Source organism: Protopterus annectens, chromosome 9.part0 (genome assembly GCF_019279795.1).
Source record: "Protopterus annectens isolate FY-2018-M chromosome 9.part0, PAN1.0, whole genome shotgun sequence".
In the NCBI taxonomy this organism is placed as follows: Eukaryota; Metazoa; Chordata; order Ceratodontiformes; family Protopteridae; genus Protopterus; species Protopterus annectens.
In genome coordinates, this window is record NC_056743.1 from 1,594,059,930 (window position 1) to 1,594,078,390 (window position 18,461).

The 18,461-nt window shown below is 36.5% G+C and overlaps 1 protein-coding gene across 7 annotated transcripts in view; it reads right to left on the reverse strand.

Annotated features, from left to right (window-relative positions):
* The window catches only part of EVI5L (ecotropic viral integration site 5 like), a 2,636,797-nt gene that overhangs the window by 461,586 nt on the left and 2,156,750 nt on the right, over positions 1-18,461 (reverse strand). For all 7 annotated transcript variants that reach the window (XM_044084539.1, XM_044084538.1, XM_044084535.1 and 4 more), the window contains one exon: positions 9,580-9,738. In XM_044084539.1, the coding sequence (XP_043940474.1) occupies positions 9,580-9,738 (159 nt within the window). The remainder of the gene's footprint in view (positions 1-9,579; positions 9,739-18,461) is intronic.

Genomic DNA, 18,461 nt, shown 5'->3' on the forward strand with positions numbered 1-18,461 from the left:
TAACAACAAGTCAAAAGCTTTTAAAATGTTTAACCTGGATCTAGATGGCAAAATTCAAATTATTAAAATGTTCACAGTTCCCATGACTGGGTATGTAGCTCAATCCTTGATACATAGCAGGAGGAGGAGATTTGGAAAAGTTTCGATAGGGAATTAAGGGGATTTATTTGGGATGTAAAACCTTCCAGAATCAGCTGGCAAAAGCTGATATTGCCTCAGCTTCAAGAGGTACTAGGATAATATAATTTGAAGATGTATTTCTATGCCTCTTAGCTAAAATATGCATATGTGTTACAATCAATTCACTATCTCCTTAAATTGAAGGAAATGGACCTACAGAAAAGAGTGGCTTAGATATGGGTAGGAGAATTGGGTTTTGCTATAAAGAGAAGAACAGGAGAGAGACAAGTCTCATCGGACCATATATTTAGATAAAAGTTAGCCAGCTGTTTAGTATTAGGGAACTTGTCCCATGGACGGCAAAATTGCGTCTAGTTTGAGTGGGACATACAGGTACATCAGGTAATGTCCATGGACAGGCTAGCTTAAGTTGGCTAGCCATAAAGAAACAGCATATATACTGGGAGCAGCTAAGGAATACAGTGTTCTTTTTCTTGAAGTGAGTTGAAGGCACTGTTTGACCATGTGCAGGGGCTCTATCTCCAAAACGTAGGTTTGTTCAGGGAGTTGCAGGAAATAGAAAACCATAACTGGTGCAGGGACAACCCCCACCCATATTCAATTTTCTTCTGGAGATGAGGTCAAAAGATCCAACCGTATCATCAATGTATATCATTCACTCCTTGTGGATCAGAAGTGTATGAGCAACACCCTCCATATTTGTTATTTAATATCCCAATGGAATGTTGAGCAGAGATGCATTTAGCTGCTAATCTTGCTATTAAGTCAAGGCATTTTACATTTTTTGGTTGGAAGTGCTTCCACAGGTATTTTCACACACTGGCTAAGGTAGCTCAAATGTTTCTTTTGGCACTGAATGCTTTCCAGTTATGTGAGAAAGAGGTAGCTGGTACATGGCACCATGTCTTCTGGGAATGTGTGGTACTGTCATCTTTCAAAGAACAGATGCTAACTCTAATTAAGAAGATTAAAGGGGATGAGATGGGATTTGACAAGCCTTTATTTTTACTGAGATGCTGAAAGTAAAGGAGGCAGGTAGTGTGTTGATTAGTTTATTGGTTTTGGTGGTGAAAATTGTGTCACTAAAAGACAGAAATCTGTGATTCCTTCAAACATTAACATGTATTATCAGGCAATGAATGAAATTAAAGAAACTGACCAGAGAACAATAATCAAGGGTATAAGCAGGAACAGGTTGCCAAGTAGCAAATGTGGGGCCAAATTAAAGGGGAACTCCCAGTTGATGTAACAGAAACAGCAGGGATATAATAACAAACATGAATGTTATGGCACCAAATTGGCAATGTGCAACAATTAACAAGCGCAACTTCATACTGTATCATCATTAGATAAAGTTGATGATGCAGATAAAGAAAATGATTGTGGGCAACTGAAGATCATTTTCATCATTAACCCTCTTTTTTCCATTTTCCTTGGCATCTGTGTGCCATGTCAACTGTCATCACCACTCTTGATTCAGAGTTATTCTTCTACCTTCTTAGAAAGACATGTCCAATTGTGACAGGTGGTCTCTCATTCAATCAATCTATCTCTTGGTTGGATGCCCTGGTCATCTCTTCCTTTCTTCTCGTCTCTTCCATATCTGTTTTACCAAATTGATTTCTGTTACCCTGCACATGTGACCAAATCACCATAAGCTGTTCTCTGACCTTCTCTGTAACTGGGGCTACTTTGGCTTCCCTCTGATGTCCTCATTTCTGTCTCTGTCCCACATTATGCAACCTACCATCCACCTCAGAGCTTCAACTTCATCACCTAAAGCTTCCTTAGCTGCTCCACCTTCGCTGCACAGGTTTCTGTGGTATTAAAAAGCATAAGTTGCACTACTGTTTTGTACATTTTACTTTTCAGCTTTTTAGCATTCTTACACCACAACTCTCCCCTGACACTTTATGCCAGTTGACTAAAGCACCTCTAATTCTAGCTCTGACCTTGTCATTCAGACTTCCCTTCTCCTCAGCTACACCTCCCAGATACTTGAAATTGTTAACCTGTTCCACTATTTTCCTTCTATCTCAATTTTTACTTCTTCTGATTTCCCCCTTTTTTTTTTTTGCTTAACCACAGTCTCGGCTGTGCTGTTCAATCCCATAGCATTCAGTTTTGCATTCCACTCTCTCATTTGCTGAAGTTACTGTTTAGACTCAGCTGGCAGTGCCACATCATCTGCATACAGTAGCTTTGTTGATCTGTCCCACTCTGACCTCTGATGATGCAGTCCATCTCCAGTATGAAAAGGAGTGAGCTCAGAAATGAACTCTGATGCATAGCCATTTAATGGCAACACCTCTACAAGTCCAAACACTGTTTGTACTTCTGTCAGAGGGTTCTTGTAGGTAGCCTGCACTAATTCTATCAATGTTTCTTGGACATTGAACCAAAACCAACAGCTTTCAGCTTTTGTAGGACTTGTCAGATGCTTTCTCCAAGTCTAGGAATATCTAAAGTTTTTCCTCTTCTCCATCTAATTCTCTTCGACTTATCATACTGCACACATCAAGTCAATTATACTGCAGCTGATTTGAATTCAAACTGCTGTTCTCATCAAACTTACTGCTACATGTGTGTGTTTTCATTTATCAGTCACTCTCTCTGGTACTTTTGTGCAGTGCGATGGAAGTCTAATGTAGCTGTATGACCTTCAGTTGTGAACATCCCTTTTGTTCTCGTGCAATGACACTAGAATGCTTATTCTCCCATCATCCAGGATGTACCTTTCTCTCTCCATACCATAATGAGTATACGAAGGAGACATTTTTCCCCTAGTGCACCCAACAATTTGATCATACCGTAGGAGCCATTTTTCCCTTAGTGCACCCAACAATTTTTTCGTACCTGCAGTGACTTCATCTAAACCTGCAGGTTCTCCTGACTTTATTTTCCTTAGGGCACTTCATAGTACTTCAATGGTGTGTTCTCGTTCCTCTTTTTTCATTAGCTGCACATGTGGCAGCACACCTTCTTTTGAGTTTTCACCATTCAAAAGCTTCCGGAAGTACTCCTACCTGCCCCTTGATGTCCTCTGGTCTGGTGAGCAGACTGCTGCTGGCATCAGTCAACTATCTTTACCTTTCTGTCATTATTTTGCTATACAACAGAACGTCTTTGGGTCATCTGCTGAGTCACTTTACAGAAACTTGTATTGTTTCTCTGATGCCTTGTTTTCTGACATTGTGACGGTTCTCTTACTCTCTCTTTTAGCCAACCAGTACTTTTTCTTAGCCTGGTCTTTTTTTTCTATCTCCCACTCCTGCCTGCACTCCTCCTTTTTTTATACAACTTCCTTGACTGCTACATTCACCACCAACTTTCCTTATGTACACTATTGCTATACTGCATATCTGTCATCTTCACACACTCTGCTTGAACTTGTATAACAGAAACTGAAAAGATAAATACTCCCGAAAAATATACATTTAGGAAACTACTGTTACATTTTCCACAAATCAGGATGATCATCTGGAATTTTACAGAATTTCACTGAGTATTACACATATAACTTCTGGACAAAATATTTCGACTACAACATATTTGATTAACGAAGCCGAAGTCTGAACAACAATAAAACAACCCCTGGAAAATCTTCTGATTAGATGTTTAGCATATATTTGGGCAGAGACAGAAAACATACATTAATTTTTAATTTATTTTCAATTTTAAATACACTGAACCACAAGTATTTTGTTGATATGACAGCTTCAGAGTGTGTTTTGCATCACCTGCTTCTTTCTTACATACTGTACAGGAAGGTACACAAGCATACCTCTCAACTGTACAGGTTTTCGCAGTATGTCCAGATTTTTGCCTCATATTTTTGGTGTGTTCCGCCTAACATATGTTCCTTTCTGGCAAATAGCTGAGGATTGAAGTAATTAAATAATGACAAACATTTGAGTTTAAGACTCCACATCCTTCAGAAAATCCATGCTAATGCAAAACCTATTATTCTATCAACTTTCTAAGTTTGTAAGAGCAATATTTGAAATCTGTCCCTATTTGTCCTCCCCTTCATTTTAGTCTTTGCCCAGATTTTTTGCTCTAAGAGGTTGAGAGGTATGTACACAGGTAGTCTACAATGTGTCACTTTAACTAAAGAGTTATAACTGTTATGATTTATCAAGAACTGCAGCTAGATGAACTTATCCATATATCTCCTGGTGATGCTATCAGTTTCTTTGTTAAGTCATTCTGAACAAGTCTTACAATTATATATTCTGGTATGGCCTGTATTTTCAATAACATCCATGCAGAAATAGAGATGAATGAAGCAATCATTTTTTGAACTTAAGTTTAGTAGCACATGAGCAGATCATTAGAAAAAAAGGTCTGAAAGTGAAAGTCCAGGAGAGGGTCAAAATTCCATGATCTCAATAAGAGGCAAGTAGGTAGTAAATACTATTCTGAAAGAAGCCTGTGAAACAAAGGTATGGACAGCATACTATTTAAGCTGATGCTAGGCAGGGATGCCAGACGTTCCTATTTGAGTGGGACTGTCCCGGGATCAGCAGCCCAATCCCAAGTCCCACACTGCCGGTTAAAATCCCGGAGAAACAGCCTCCGCTTTGTTTTTTTTTTTTTTTGTTTGTTTTTTTGATTGGCCAGTATGCCGGTATATGAGCCAATCAATAAATTGTAAAATGGAGCTACTTCTGTTTAATGCGGAACTGCCTGATGTTCCGCATTGAGCAGAAGAGGGTCCGCTGTGCGATTTTTTTATTGGCTCGTACACCGGCATATAGGCCAATCAAAAATTGCCAAACACAGAGCTACTTGTATTGAATGCAGAACTGCAAGGAGTTCCGCATTAAAGACCCTTTCTTTTTTTTTTTTTTTTTGGTCTTCACTTTTTTTTTTTTGTCTCTACCTGTCCAGTAAGAAATCTGGCATCCCTTGTTTGCGAGAGGCTGACAGTGATAACATTTTCTTAAAACTTTTAGTTCTGACATTAATATTCTGGAACTTTCCATAATATGAAGAGAAACGATGAAAGTTTATTAAAATAGGCCCAACAGTTATGAATAAATGGGACAACTTTAAAATTAATACTGAATTTCCCCAATGAGTCTGTAAACAATCTGGACCAAAGTAGAGTCCATTCTCTATGAATGTGAACACACTTGTAAGATTTTGAGCAACTTAATAAATCAACTTGTTGAATAATAAAGTCTGAAGATGGGTAGCTTTAAATCTCATTTCCCATTAGCATCTAATGGCTTCTGCTAACTCAGTTAGTATCTTTTAAGACACTGTTTATAAAAACTGTGCATTGTGGTGCAGGCTTGGTAAGCCATAGATTGGTTTACCAAAGTGTGATGTAATCCATAAAAGTAGCAAATCTATAGGGTAAGACAGAAATGCTATTCATGAAGCAAAATACACTGGCATACCGCTGATCAAGATGGTATAGTCCATGGGAATTCAACTGCATACAATCCAAAGGCACTGCAGCTGGAAATGCTTCAAACTTCCAGCCCTGGTAACAAAGCTAAGCAACATATTAGCATCATGCAAAAAAATACAGAATCCCATGTAATGCAGGCAACCTGCTACCACAACAAAACCTGTTTCATCCATCACAGTGAAGCCGGTGAGCTCCTGTAGTTGGAGGCTACACAGCCCCAAATCGCATCACTGTCATACTATGGCAATGGCCCCTGGACTGCCACCATGCTTATACAGTGAAGCATTTTCTATAAATCACTCTCACAAAGGATGGCAGAATATCGTACAGTGGTGGAATGTAGCTCAGGGAGGTGTACTGTACTGTACTTTCCTAAGCTACATGTAGTTACTTAGGAAAGTACAGTATACTATACTAAGTCATGCTGCAATGTGTAGTACTGTAAAAACTACACAGAGCTTTCCCACATCCCAAGCATACAAGCATTGTGTCGACGATACTAGGTTTCCCTGTGCGCCATTCAAGAAATTGAGATGGGACTTGTATGCTGCAATGGACTACCCAGATCCATGTTTACAAATAAAGGTAGTCCACACAGTTGTACAAGGTCTAGTGAGCAATACATATTTACCCATCTGCCCACTGTGTCTATGAATTCATGGATCGTATTCCATATAAAGTCCACAACTAATTTACTGCTTTCTTTGAAAACTTAGTGGGGTAAATTTGTTGTCAATAATGCAAAAAAAAAAAATTGTTGACAATATTCTTATTTTAATGACTGATATCCTGTAGTTTGGCCATCTGTCAAAATCTACTTTAACTGAGTCAGTAAGGGTGGTAAAGTGTGAAGCAGTTTACCAAACTGGGTCTTTTTAATGCCTACATATTTAACACTGAAGTTGTAAACAAAGTTTCTCTCTCTAAACACTCCTCCCCTTATTTCTAAAGTATCATAGTTTCTCTTAATACTGCTTCCTTATATCTCACATATTCCTAGCTCCTTTCACCCTCCAACCTAGCTTCCTTACAATACTACTCAGAATCGCTCTTTCTTTATATTCTTACAGTTGACTTTGTTTTAAATACCTCTCTACACTCTTCTGATATCTCTCAACAACATTTCTTTGCCTCCTTTCTAAACATACTGACCAACCTTTAACAACAATGTTTTCTACAGTAATACTATCTGTATACTCTGCTAATATAATATATATGCTGCTCAACAATATAGCCCAGTATCTAATCACATATACAACTGAATTGTAACATCCAATATTCTATGTATGATGACAAACAACCTATATAAGTAACTATCTGTATAAGTGGAGAAACAGTAATGTGTATTTACATAGATGTCGGATAGTAACCATTTGAAACTATTAAGTCTAGAGTTCTCCTTAAGCCTCTGCTGAAAATGGGTACTTTTGACCCAGATGGACTTTCCCAGTAAACAAATGTCAAACAAGTAAATAAATAACTTCAAACTGGATGCATTAAGACACTATTTACTGTCTATTAATGAGACTGAGATTGTTCATCAAGATTAAGTTCATAAAAATATTGCACTAAATTCTTTGATGATTTGAAACAGCAAATGAATATATAAATGTAGATTTGTTAGACATATAAGAAAATTAATTGGATTGCCTGTTTAATTATTTTGACAATTCTGACCTGATTTTACTAGTACAATGCAATGTAAGAGAGAGTAATGCACTTTTGGCAAAAAATCCTGTGCACCGTTGAACCTTTTAAAGTTATGATGTAGACAGTGGAGTTATATTCCACCCTTCTCTTTGAATTCATAAACATCACAAGCATTTTTTTATCTTGACTGGTCCAACTACTTGTAAAACTCTTTCTGGTTGCTCACAAAAAGTGGTAACTATGGCACTGACACTGGATTTTCAGGACTCCCTATTGAAATGTCAGCATCTGAAATGCCGAGTGCTGACAAGTCAAAAACAAAAAAGATTGAAAATATAGAACAGTGAATCTCAAATATTGCTCTTCTCCTTTAAACTTATTTTTACATGGGGCAAAAGCCCCTAGAATCCCACACACCTTATGAACTTACATATGCTAACTCCAAGACTGCCATATCTCAGAGAAAAGGGAATAATCTGAGAAATGGCCAACTCGGACTTAGTATATTAAGACAGTTTTTCGGCCATTCAACCTCAGTACTACAAGACTAGCTATGGCTTGACCCGGCTTTTCAAATGGTTACCTATTTTAGCCTTTACAGAATGTCTACTCAGAAATAAAACTTCTGGTCTTGTCAGCAGTACTCACTTCTTATACCCATCAAGCCCATTAGATATGGTAGATCACAATTTGTTTTTCCATAGGATAAATAGTATGCAAAAGACCTTCTATTTACTACTTTCTGCTTAAATATTTACCTATAAAGAAAAATTATTCTGCTTAACCAGCTTTGGAACAGAGGGATGCAGCCATAGCTACAAGGCCCAAATGACCTGGTTTCAGCTACTGAACTCAAATGCTGAATGAACTGGCTAGAGTGGATCAGAGTGAGTGACCAATGTTACTCCTCTCCTTCTTTGCCTGAAGGAAGGTAGCACCAAATTCAAGTAGCAGGAATATCCAAAAGATGAGCATTATTGCTTACAGAACAGTGTGACATACTGCAGCTGGAAAAGGGTGTGTAGTAACATATTCTCATGATGCTGGTACTGCATTTACTAGTTTGCTCAGAGCATATAAAAAATCCCAAGCTTACCAAGGATAATGGACGTATATATAGCAGTCAGTTTTCTATAAAACATGCAGGACAAGGGGAATAAAATGGTCAACTTCTATTTACTTACAGTTGTTTTCCCACTGCATTACTTTATCACCCTCCTTTTAATGTGTCCCTTATCACACTCTTCCTTGATACCTAGCATCCACTCTACTCACTTCCCTTCATTCTTCATTCACTTCTTCTTGGCTTAGTTCTTATTCCACCTCTTCTTTTTTCCTGATTAACTCCTTTGAATTTCATTGTATTTGCATATTTTTCACTCCATTTTTTACTTGCTCCTTACTCATCTTGTATTCACCTATATTATCTCTCAAAGTACATCTTTCCCTGTTCTAGATAGTCAGACTTCACAGTTGTGTTTCTTCATGCTCATCTTCCTGTCAGCTCTGTTTTTTTCACCCTGTTTCTTTCCAAAGTACCCGATTGCTCTTAATATATTTCCTGCATCTTTCTTATTTCTCTACATTCCTAAATCACCACAAACTTTCCACACTGATATACTATATTGTGTTTCTTCTCTACCTCATAGCTGATAGCTTCAGTGATAAGCTACTCTAGGTACTTAGAAATGTTAAATTAGCACACTGCAACTGCACTGTGCTTTGTTTTGCTAAATGGGTTTCTCTTTGGATTAAGTAACTAGCCATTACTTGTTCATCATACCTGTTTATAACGTTACACTGCAATCATGTTACCTCTGTGCCATGGCTTGAGAACATTCCATGTATTTAAAAACACGTTATAACTGCATTACTTCAGCAACTACAACTTTTTTGTATTGCGATTTTCTCTCCAGGATAACAAATTTAACTAAGCAAGCTGTGCTAAGAACCATGCTCCACTTAGAAGTTCATCTAAAAAAACTGGCAGTCCTATCTTTGGCTGACTTGACTAGTTCTGTGAGTAGTATCACAGCCAGCCAAGCAGAAGGCAGAATCTACTACTTACCAAAAATCTTGTGAAGAAATAGCCTTCAGAGAATCTGCATACTTAAATATGTAAATGATTCAGGTAAGTAAGTATATGGGTTAAACTGTAACCCTCCATTCCAAAAGCATGCAGCAGCCAACCTTTTAGAATGAGAAAGTTTTCATTTTAAACTTGCTGAGCGTATGCTTCAGATTTAGGAATATGACAAAAGTTAAATGGATATCACAGCAGTGACCGAGTCTTTTTCCACATTAGTCTGGCCAGTAATATCCTTTAAAGTACAATCATTATTCACTACACCAGGATGAAAGCTTACCTGACTTTCCAGATCCAAAACTCGTAGTTTGAGCTCTTTAATGTCAGCCTGAGCCTGGGCTTCCTGCAAGTGCACTGCCATTAGCTCATCCTGGAGGTCATTGACTGCATTCTTCTTGGGAGACTCTTTCCATCGCCCTGTATTTCGTGATGTGAATGCCTGGGGATGGGGAGAGAGAGTTAGCTCACAACAAATGAAAGGCAAGTTTTACTGATCATCATATATAAACTGCACATACAAGAAGCATCATAAGTGCAAGAAATCTATGAAGTGCAATATTAAAGACCTTAATATGTACGTAAACTGAAGGATAAAAAAGGTAACGTAATTAATGTTGAGATGAAAAAAAAATGTGTCTTTTGAACCTGCAATGAGCACATAAAGACAAATACTGAGACAGAGCTCGTCATGAATACAAAAATAAAGACCTCAATAAACAAAGTCTTTAATATAGATTATACTGTGGCATACATAAAATAATACATACAGAAAGAAGTGACAGCTCAGTGTCAGTGGCTCAACATGTAGCACAATTTCCTTTGGTGCTGGGAGGCCAGAATGCTGTTGGTTCTATTCTCACTCCAGGTGACACTGCAGCCATATTGCTGACACTACAGTGCAGCATTAGAGGAGAGCTGTTCTCGTGTGTGCACTGCCTAATGGATGGGACCTTAAACTAAGGTCCCATCTTCCATGAGTTAGCAGTAACTCAGGTGGGTATAAAAGATTCCATGGCCCCTATCAAAAAGAGTAGGGGTGCTTTATAAACATTTATATTTGTTTTACACAAAAAAAATTACATCAATTATTTACACACTGATGTTTTTACATTTATATTTAAAACTATTTACAAGTTACTAACATACAAGAACTTAACTGAACAGTTCTATTTCTTTCATTCATTCTTATTTTATAGTTACTTCTTATTTCAGCTAATACATTATCCTGTTCCATTTTCTTGTTGTATAACAAATTCTCATGTCTTTTCCCCACAGCACCCGTAGTGTCACAAGCAGTACTTTATCCATTTCTTTACTTTATCATACTCTCCATGCTATCACATTCATATTTATACACTTAAATGTTTCCCGTCAATATTCTTTTTTAAACTTTTCCCAAAATTCTTTATTATTTTTGCATGCAAAAACAATGTTTTGCTGTTTCTTCTTCACTAATATCAACATTTTCTTTCTTCCAAAACCTTATATTTCATATTCCTTTTGACAGTAACTTGACTAATAAAATTCTCCACAAAAATTCTTCTGCTTCACAAAAAAGTCCAAACCTTTTTCTTCTGTTTTTATTGCATTTTTCATCTTTCTTAGTTGCTTCCAGGGGTATAGAACCAAAAAATGCTTGCTAAAACCATATTATACCATTTGTTTTCTTTTCCTATCAACCTCACTTTTTTATTCCATAATTTCATTTTTGTCATATTCTTTTTCTTCCACCCTGTCCTCTTTTTCCTTGTTTGTTTCTTCCCACACACTTTTATATTTTTCATATAGCATCTTGCCTATCATTTACTGTTTTACCACCTTTATTGAATTATCACTTAAGACATAGACAAACATACATTTATATACAAAATAAACAGCACTAACATGTTCCCAGTCACATATGTTATACATTATACATCACATACATTCCTTTGTACATCTATCAGTCCAACTTTACATAAATTGCTCACCTCCTGCCTTCCATTAAATCTCACTCCTCCTTCCAGATCATCACTCTAATATATTGTTCCCACAAATTCCATTTATTTTTATGCAATTTGTGCATACAGTTTTCTAAAGATCCCCACTTCCAGTTCTTTTATCCCTGCTATGATATTCACTGTTTCAAAAACAGTTGGTTTAGACTCTGATTTCCATTTTGTAGTAATTGTTTTTTTTTTTGGCAGGCACCAGAATTAAACTTAAGGCCTTACTATGTCTAGGCAATTCAGATCCTGTCTCCTAGCTCAAAAGAATAATTTCCTTAGTTACACTCATTTGCTCATCCAATATTTCTGACAGAATACTTTGTAAGGACATTCTGAAGTCTGCCAACTCATTACACTCCCAAAACATATGTTTCCAGTTACCACTTTCTTCTGCATCACACCTCCAACAGTTGCATCTAGCAGAGGAAAAAATCTGTGGAGTCTGCTTGGTGTATAAAAATAACTATGCAAACGCTTCCAAGCAAAAATCCTAAATCTTCTAAACTGTATTCCACACTTGGAAGCCATGCCATACATATGACCTCCCATCGTTCCCTTGTCATTTTTTATTCAATCTCTCTTCCCAATTTTTTCTAACCTCCATTGATTGATTCATATGGTTATTGTACAACATTTTATATTCTCTACTAATTATCCATTTTTAACAGAAGTTTCTGTTCTTGCTTCAGCTAAAAAAAAATGTCAGAGCAGGTCTTTCACTTAGAAGCCTCTATCCCTTTCTCTTTGCCTATACTCTGATATCAATTGCTGGTAGGGAGGGCAGTCTCTATCCTGCAGTCCAAATGCCTTCTTGATGTCTTCCCATTCTATTACCTCTCGCTCTCTATTTGCTCCCAATACCTTGGGAGTTAAGCCCTCCCAAAACCTTTGTTCCTTTGCAGTTTTCTCAAGTAAATTCTAGCTCCATCTTGCCTATTTTCTAATGTAATTACATTATCCCCATCAGCAAAATCTCCTTTCTCCATTCTTGTGTTGGCTTATTTCTTAGAATACTTTCTGCTACTCTATGAATGTAATATTCTGTGTGGCTGTTATTATTCTCCTTAAGAATGTGCATCCAAAATCCCACTCTCTCATTATTTCTTGAACCCCCACCCCATTCCATCATCATCCCTTTCCACTTTGAATTATTGCTTTGTGCTTGTGTTATGTATATGAGCCTTAACTGTGTAGCTCTAAAATACCATTTCAAATCAGTAATCCTAAACCACCTTGTTCTACTGGAAGAATCAATTAATCCCATTTCTCCCATGCCCTCTTTCCCACCCAGAATTAATTATTGCCCACAATGTTTCCTCTAGCTGACAAAAAATATGTCTGATCGGTATATAAAACTAAAAAGACTAAAAATTTCTACTGTTTGTACATTGATATCCATATATATATATATATATATATATATAGACAAGAGCTTTCAGTTTCTCATATTTTGTATTATCTTTTGTTTAGTCTCTTCCTACATATCCTTAGTCACTGTAACAAAAGCCTTTCTAATCCATACCCCTAAATACTTCATTTTATCGGTCCCCATAAATGAGTATTGCTGAACCAAGTCATGCATGAGTACATAACTTACAACTATAGCCTTTATATCTAAAAAAGGCATGAAACTGTATCAAAATATTCTAAAACACTGAGATGTCATTTTCTACTTTTATCATGTACAAAATAATATTGTCAGCAAATAAAGCAAACTTTTCTTGATTACTATGCCAATTATATCCTTTAATTTCTGAGTCCTTTATTTTCTTTGCCAATGGCTCTAAACAAGAAGCAAATAACAAAAGGGGAAGAGGACACCCCTGCCTGGCTCCTCTGTCCAGGCACAGCATATCAGAAAGGAATCCTTCCACTATAATTCATCACTGATCTCTCTCAAATCACCCTGATTAACCTTGTCATTATATCAGGGAATGCAAATGTTCCCATTGCCTTACTCATAATATCCCAGCTTACGCTGTCGAATGATTTCCTTACATCAAGACCCACCAACTGCAGTGATACTTTCTTATATTCTCCTTCGATTTAGATCATCATTTTTCTATTGATGTTGTCAAATGCTTGCCTCATCTCCACAAAACCACACTGATCCTTATCTATCAATTTTGGCAACACCTTTACCATTCTTTTAGGTATTATAGACAAACACTTTATAATCATGGAAATGGGTCTGTATGAAGGATCTGATGAGTCTTTACCGCCTTCAGGTATTACAGCCACCCAACTTTCTTCCAGGATGTTGGCACCTCTCCTTCTTTTAAAATGCTGTTAAACAAAACTTTCCACATCTTTATTACTTTCTACCCTCCTAGTTTCTAAACTTCCATAGGAATATCATCTGCTTCTACAGAATTTTCTGCATATTGATTATACGTCCCCAATTTTATCTCATCTCCCTCTATCTTAACTATCAAGCCTCATCAACCCTCTAACCATGGCATACTAAGTCTTCCATAGATGTTTCCATTTGTGCTCTTTATTGGTTTCCGCATTACTCTGCTTTATACAAATTTTAATAAAATTTTCAAAACATCTCTAATACTCTTACAGGATCTCTGGCTATTTTTCTTTTTACAAGTTGCCAAAATTTGGCAAAACCCCTTTCTACTTTCTGTTTGTTGCCTAAGATATTTGTGCAAAATGTTTTTCTGCTCTTGAGTTACCATCAAAAAACAGTTGCTTAACAGCAATCATTCTAACCTCATGCATATTATACAGGTACTCCCTTATTTTCTCTTTCACTTCTGCAGTTGTGCCTCTTCTTGTTCTGGGAGATTCCCCTAATTCTGCAATACTTTAACCTTTGGTAGCCCTTCTAAATAATTCCTGTTACTTGTTAACATACCCTGTTTTTAAACTCCACTTTCATTTTTTCCCACTCACTAGCTAAGACTTCTGAAGAAATTTCTATCTTCCCTAATAACTTAACAATTTCCACTAGCCACTTACTTAAAGTCCTATTTTTAACAGGAGAGCACCAGTGTTTCATCTACTTCTTACATTGTATTTTTTATCTTAGTGTTAGTGGTGCATGATCTGAAGTAGTTACTGGATGTATGTCTAACTTTCAATGAAGTGTGCATGTTCCTGTGAAATATAATTTCTGTGACTGTCTATCCTAATCCAATTAGTGTACCTCTGGGAATAATGCATAAATTATATCAGAGCTCCCACTACTGAATTCACATCTTCCATACCAAATAGTTTCATAAATTTCTTCAGAAATCTACTTACCCTCTTTTTTATATTTGTTCTTCTATGTTCCTCAGGTACATCCTAACTATTGCAAATCAAGTTCCAGTCTCCACCTAAAAGTAATATACCCTGCTGAAAGCTAATCATTTCTCCCAAAATGTTCTTTAGCTCCAAAACAGCAGTTTTAGATAGATTAAAAATACATGTCAGCATCATCCTCCTCCCTTGCCAGTAGCCCCTTACTGCCACAAATCAGTATAAATACATGCAGTGCAATCATCCTCCCTTGCCACTAGCCCCTTACTGCCACAAATCTACTGTTATTATCTTGTTTTCCTTCTTCTAAGACTATTGGAACTCCTCAAGCAATTGGCATAATTACTCCCCTTTTCTGTTGTCCCTGATAATCTGCTGAATATCCATCATGAAATCCTTTCTTTATCAAATTCACTTGCTAATTAACTTTACAAATGTGGCTCCTGAAGCACTGCTGTTTGCACTCAGCATTTCTAAATATAACTCAATACACTTAACTTTTAGTCTACACCTGTAAAGCCATTCATGTTCCAAAACAATATGGGTAGTGTAGCCATTATGATAAATTATTATTATTCCCTCCTATTATATGTGAAAGCTTCTTATGTCTAATTTCAGCTTTTGAGTTACATGGACCCACTAATGTTTGGCAGGTTAATCTTTTATACAATTGGTTTTGTCATCTCCATTTGAACCTATGTCACATTTTTCAAGACTTTTTGTTTTAATGAAAACCCTCAAAACACACACACACACACACACACACACACACACACACACACACACACACACACACACACACACACACACACACACACACACACACACAAAACCTATTAAAACAAACACAAAACGATGTACATCTTCAAATAATGAAGTTTAATGCTCATGATAGGAATGACTGTCCCAAATTCACAGTTGCACCCATAGGCATTACCTAACTAAAAAAATTAAGGTTATTTTTATTTATTTATTTATTTTACATCTGTTGACCGGGCTAGTCCAGCTGGATATATATCCATTTTCAGTAGAGGCCCGGGGAGAAAAGCTCCACACAGATATACAAAAGTATAAAAAATATATATTTTTGCATGGTGAATATAGGATTATTAAACTAAATAAAACAGGTAAATATTACATTTCAGAGATCAAAATATTTAAGAAAAAGTAACAGTGAACATAATATTGCTTAAGTAAGCTAAAACAGATATAATACAGTAAGAGTTATGTACTATAGTTCACCAAGTTATCCATGTAAAAGCTCAAGTTACACCTGTGCTCCCACTTACACTAACTGCTATCTGTTTGCTTGTTTATTTATTTGACATTTGTTGGCTGGGAATATCTAACTGACCTTGCACCCTTTTTCAGCAGAGGACCAGGGAGAAAAGCTCCACAAAGTATTGCATACATCATAAAAATGTTTACAAACAGTACAGTATACATGAGGTAATATAAACATGCATTATAATATGCTTGGATTCCCACTTGTAGCACGAGAGTTTAAAAGATCTTATTTACAGAAAAGGGAATAAAACAATATGTTAAAGCCATTCATATATCTCCAATACATAAGGAATTCACCATTTGAAGGGAATAAATGACAATTAACCCAGAGTTTAATATAAAAGTACAGAAAGTATTGTATATCAAATCTTAGTTCTTACAGGCAATAGCATGCATATCAGTAATCAGAAGCAGAGGGGAAGCTGATAGAGAGAGCAGGTGATAGAAAAATGTTGTGTGTCAAGAGAAAAATGGAGTGGCTATGGATAAAAGAGGGAAAATCAGAGCATTTTTAATGTATAAATAAGAGAGGAGAGGAGTAGTAGTTAGAATCAAGTGAAATCTGAGAAAGGGGAGTACGCTAAGTGGGAAAAGAAGGCAGGGAGATAAATATGAGTAGTGGTGAAATTTAGTGAAAAAAGGCATTAGGAGTTAAAGAGTTCTGTGGCTAGAATTAAGTATGAATTGAGAAGGGGCTGTATGCAAAGGGGCTCAGGTGATTAAGTTCAGTCAATGCATACAGGAGCAAGTCCATGTATTCTACTACTTTCCCTTACGTTAAAAAATGGGTGAATGCGTTCAAAAAACATTACCTTTTAGCCATAAGAAAAAGTGCACTATCTTTAAAACAAAACTAAAGTATATGCTGTTTTAGCAAATACACTGAAGTAATTAGACTGTCCTAAAAATTATCTCTTATTCACTTCCAATAATTTCAAACTTTGTTACTGAGCTGCTTCACCTTGCATCTTTTTATACTTTTCTCAGCAAAGAATGTTCAGAGCTCTCAAGATTTACTGACTGCACCTGTAGTCAGATGGTCTCCATGGAAACATAAGAACAGAACGTACTACTTCCCTACGCTACAGACATCTCAACTCACATTGAACATTTGTTTACTAAAGGAAAGATAAAGCATTCACTATGTTTTATTTTCAAACCCACATGCTTACACAAAAAAAGCTTTTAGATTAAGCCAAGGGCATTAATCTAGACATTTCACCTATGCAAAACTAAGAGAAAACATCTCAACTTTATATATATTAAAATCAGTGCATTTTTACACCCTACCCCAACAGCCCAATATTACAGCATATTAACTTACATTTGCTTTTGTCCAGCCTTTCCTGTCTTTTTATAATGTAATGCCTATATTTCTTAAACCAAAAAAAGTACTTGTTTACTTCAGTATCTTTATCACATGCAGAAATCACTGGAAAGACTCAAGCTCACCCCCTCATTTTAGATACCCCTGACTATATAGTACACAAATCTGTTATACTATATAAAATGCAATTTTTATCATGAATTGTTTTACATAAAAATACTGTTAAGAACAAAAAATATTTTACTTGCACTTATTTTTGTTTTCTTTTAAAAGTCCTTCTAAACCTTAAAAACTTGAACTGGAGTGTATGCTTTCCATCCACCCACAAGTTTAACAAAGTTAGCAATAGTCCAATCTTTCTCAGCCACTTTTTCTAGGAAAGCTACATTTCACAAATGTAACTGATTTATTACAAACCCCACATTTATTCACTAGTTTCAGTGTTGCTGGGCTTCTCCCTGTTCATCTACATCTCCAAACACCAGCCACTGGTTGAAGTTCAAGATACTCATGATTCTTCTAGTCAACTCCTGTGCTTTTTTTCTCTCTCAAGGGTTTTCCTCTGGAGCACTGGAAAAGGTTTCACTGGCAACGTCTCTCTATGAGCTTTACTGTCAGAATAATGAGAAGCAGAATTATTTTTTGTCCGATTGTTCATGTTTTGCTGGACAAAATTTTTGCATTTCCTCTTTAGTCTGTCATACATCACAAATGTCTTTGATCCTCCAGGAAAAAAAATATTCTGAAGCAGCTGGATATGGCAACTTGGATCTCAGTCCTGGCTCTCAACATTCCCTGACTGCTGGGATACACGTGCTTCTCTTCTGCCTGGTGTACAGTGAATTATTTTCCACAAACACCCTATTGTCTCTAATTATTAATATGTTACCCTTCTGCCACCGTTTTGTCAGGATCAACTCTTTCTGCTGGTATGACTGCTTCTGCTGGTATGACTGCTTCTTTTCTAATATCTTTACTAATACAGGGCTTGGCTGCTTTCTCATGGCTAGGTCTGGAGCATACACTCAATGTTCCCTTTCAATTAAGAAACCCTGCCCCTGCAGTGGAATACCAGGTCAGTTGCTTAATTGTACTTTCATAAAGTTAATGCACTGTGTTCTTTAAAGTTTCTCTAGTACAGCAGAAAATCTCAGGTTTTCTGTGCTTACTCTGTCCTCTTACTCTACCATTTTTTTTAAAACAGCTCTGCTTGAGAAGTCTAATACTCAGCCAACCTTTTCTTCATTTTGACCCCTTGATTTTTGTAGTTTTACCAGTTCAATCAAACAGCTACTTAAAGCTTCTTTC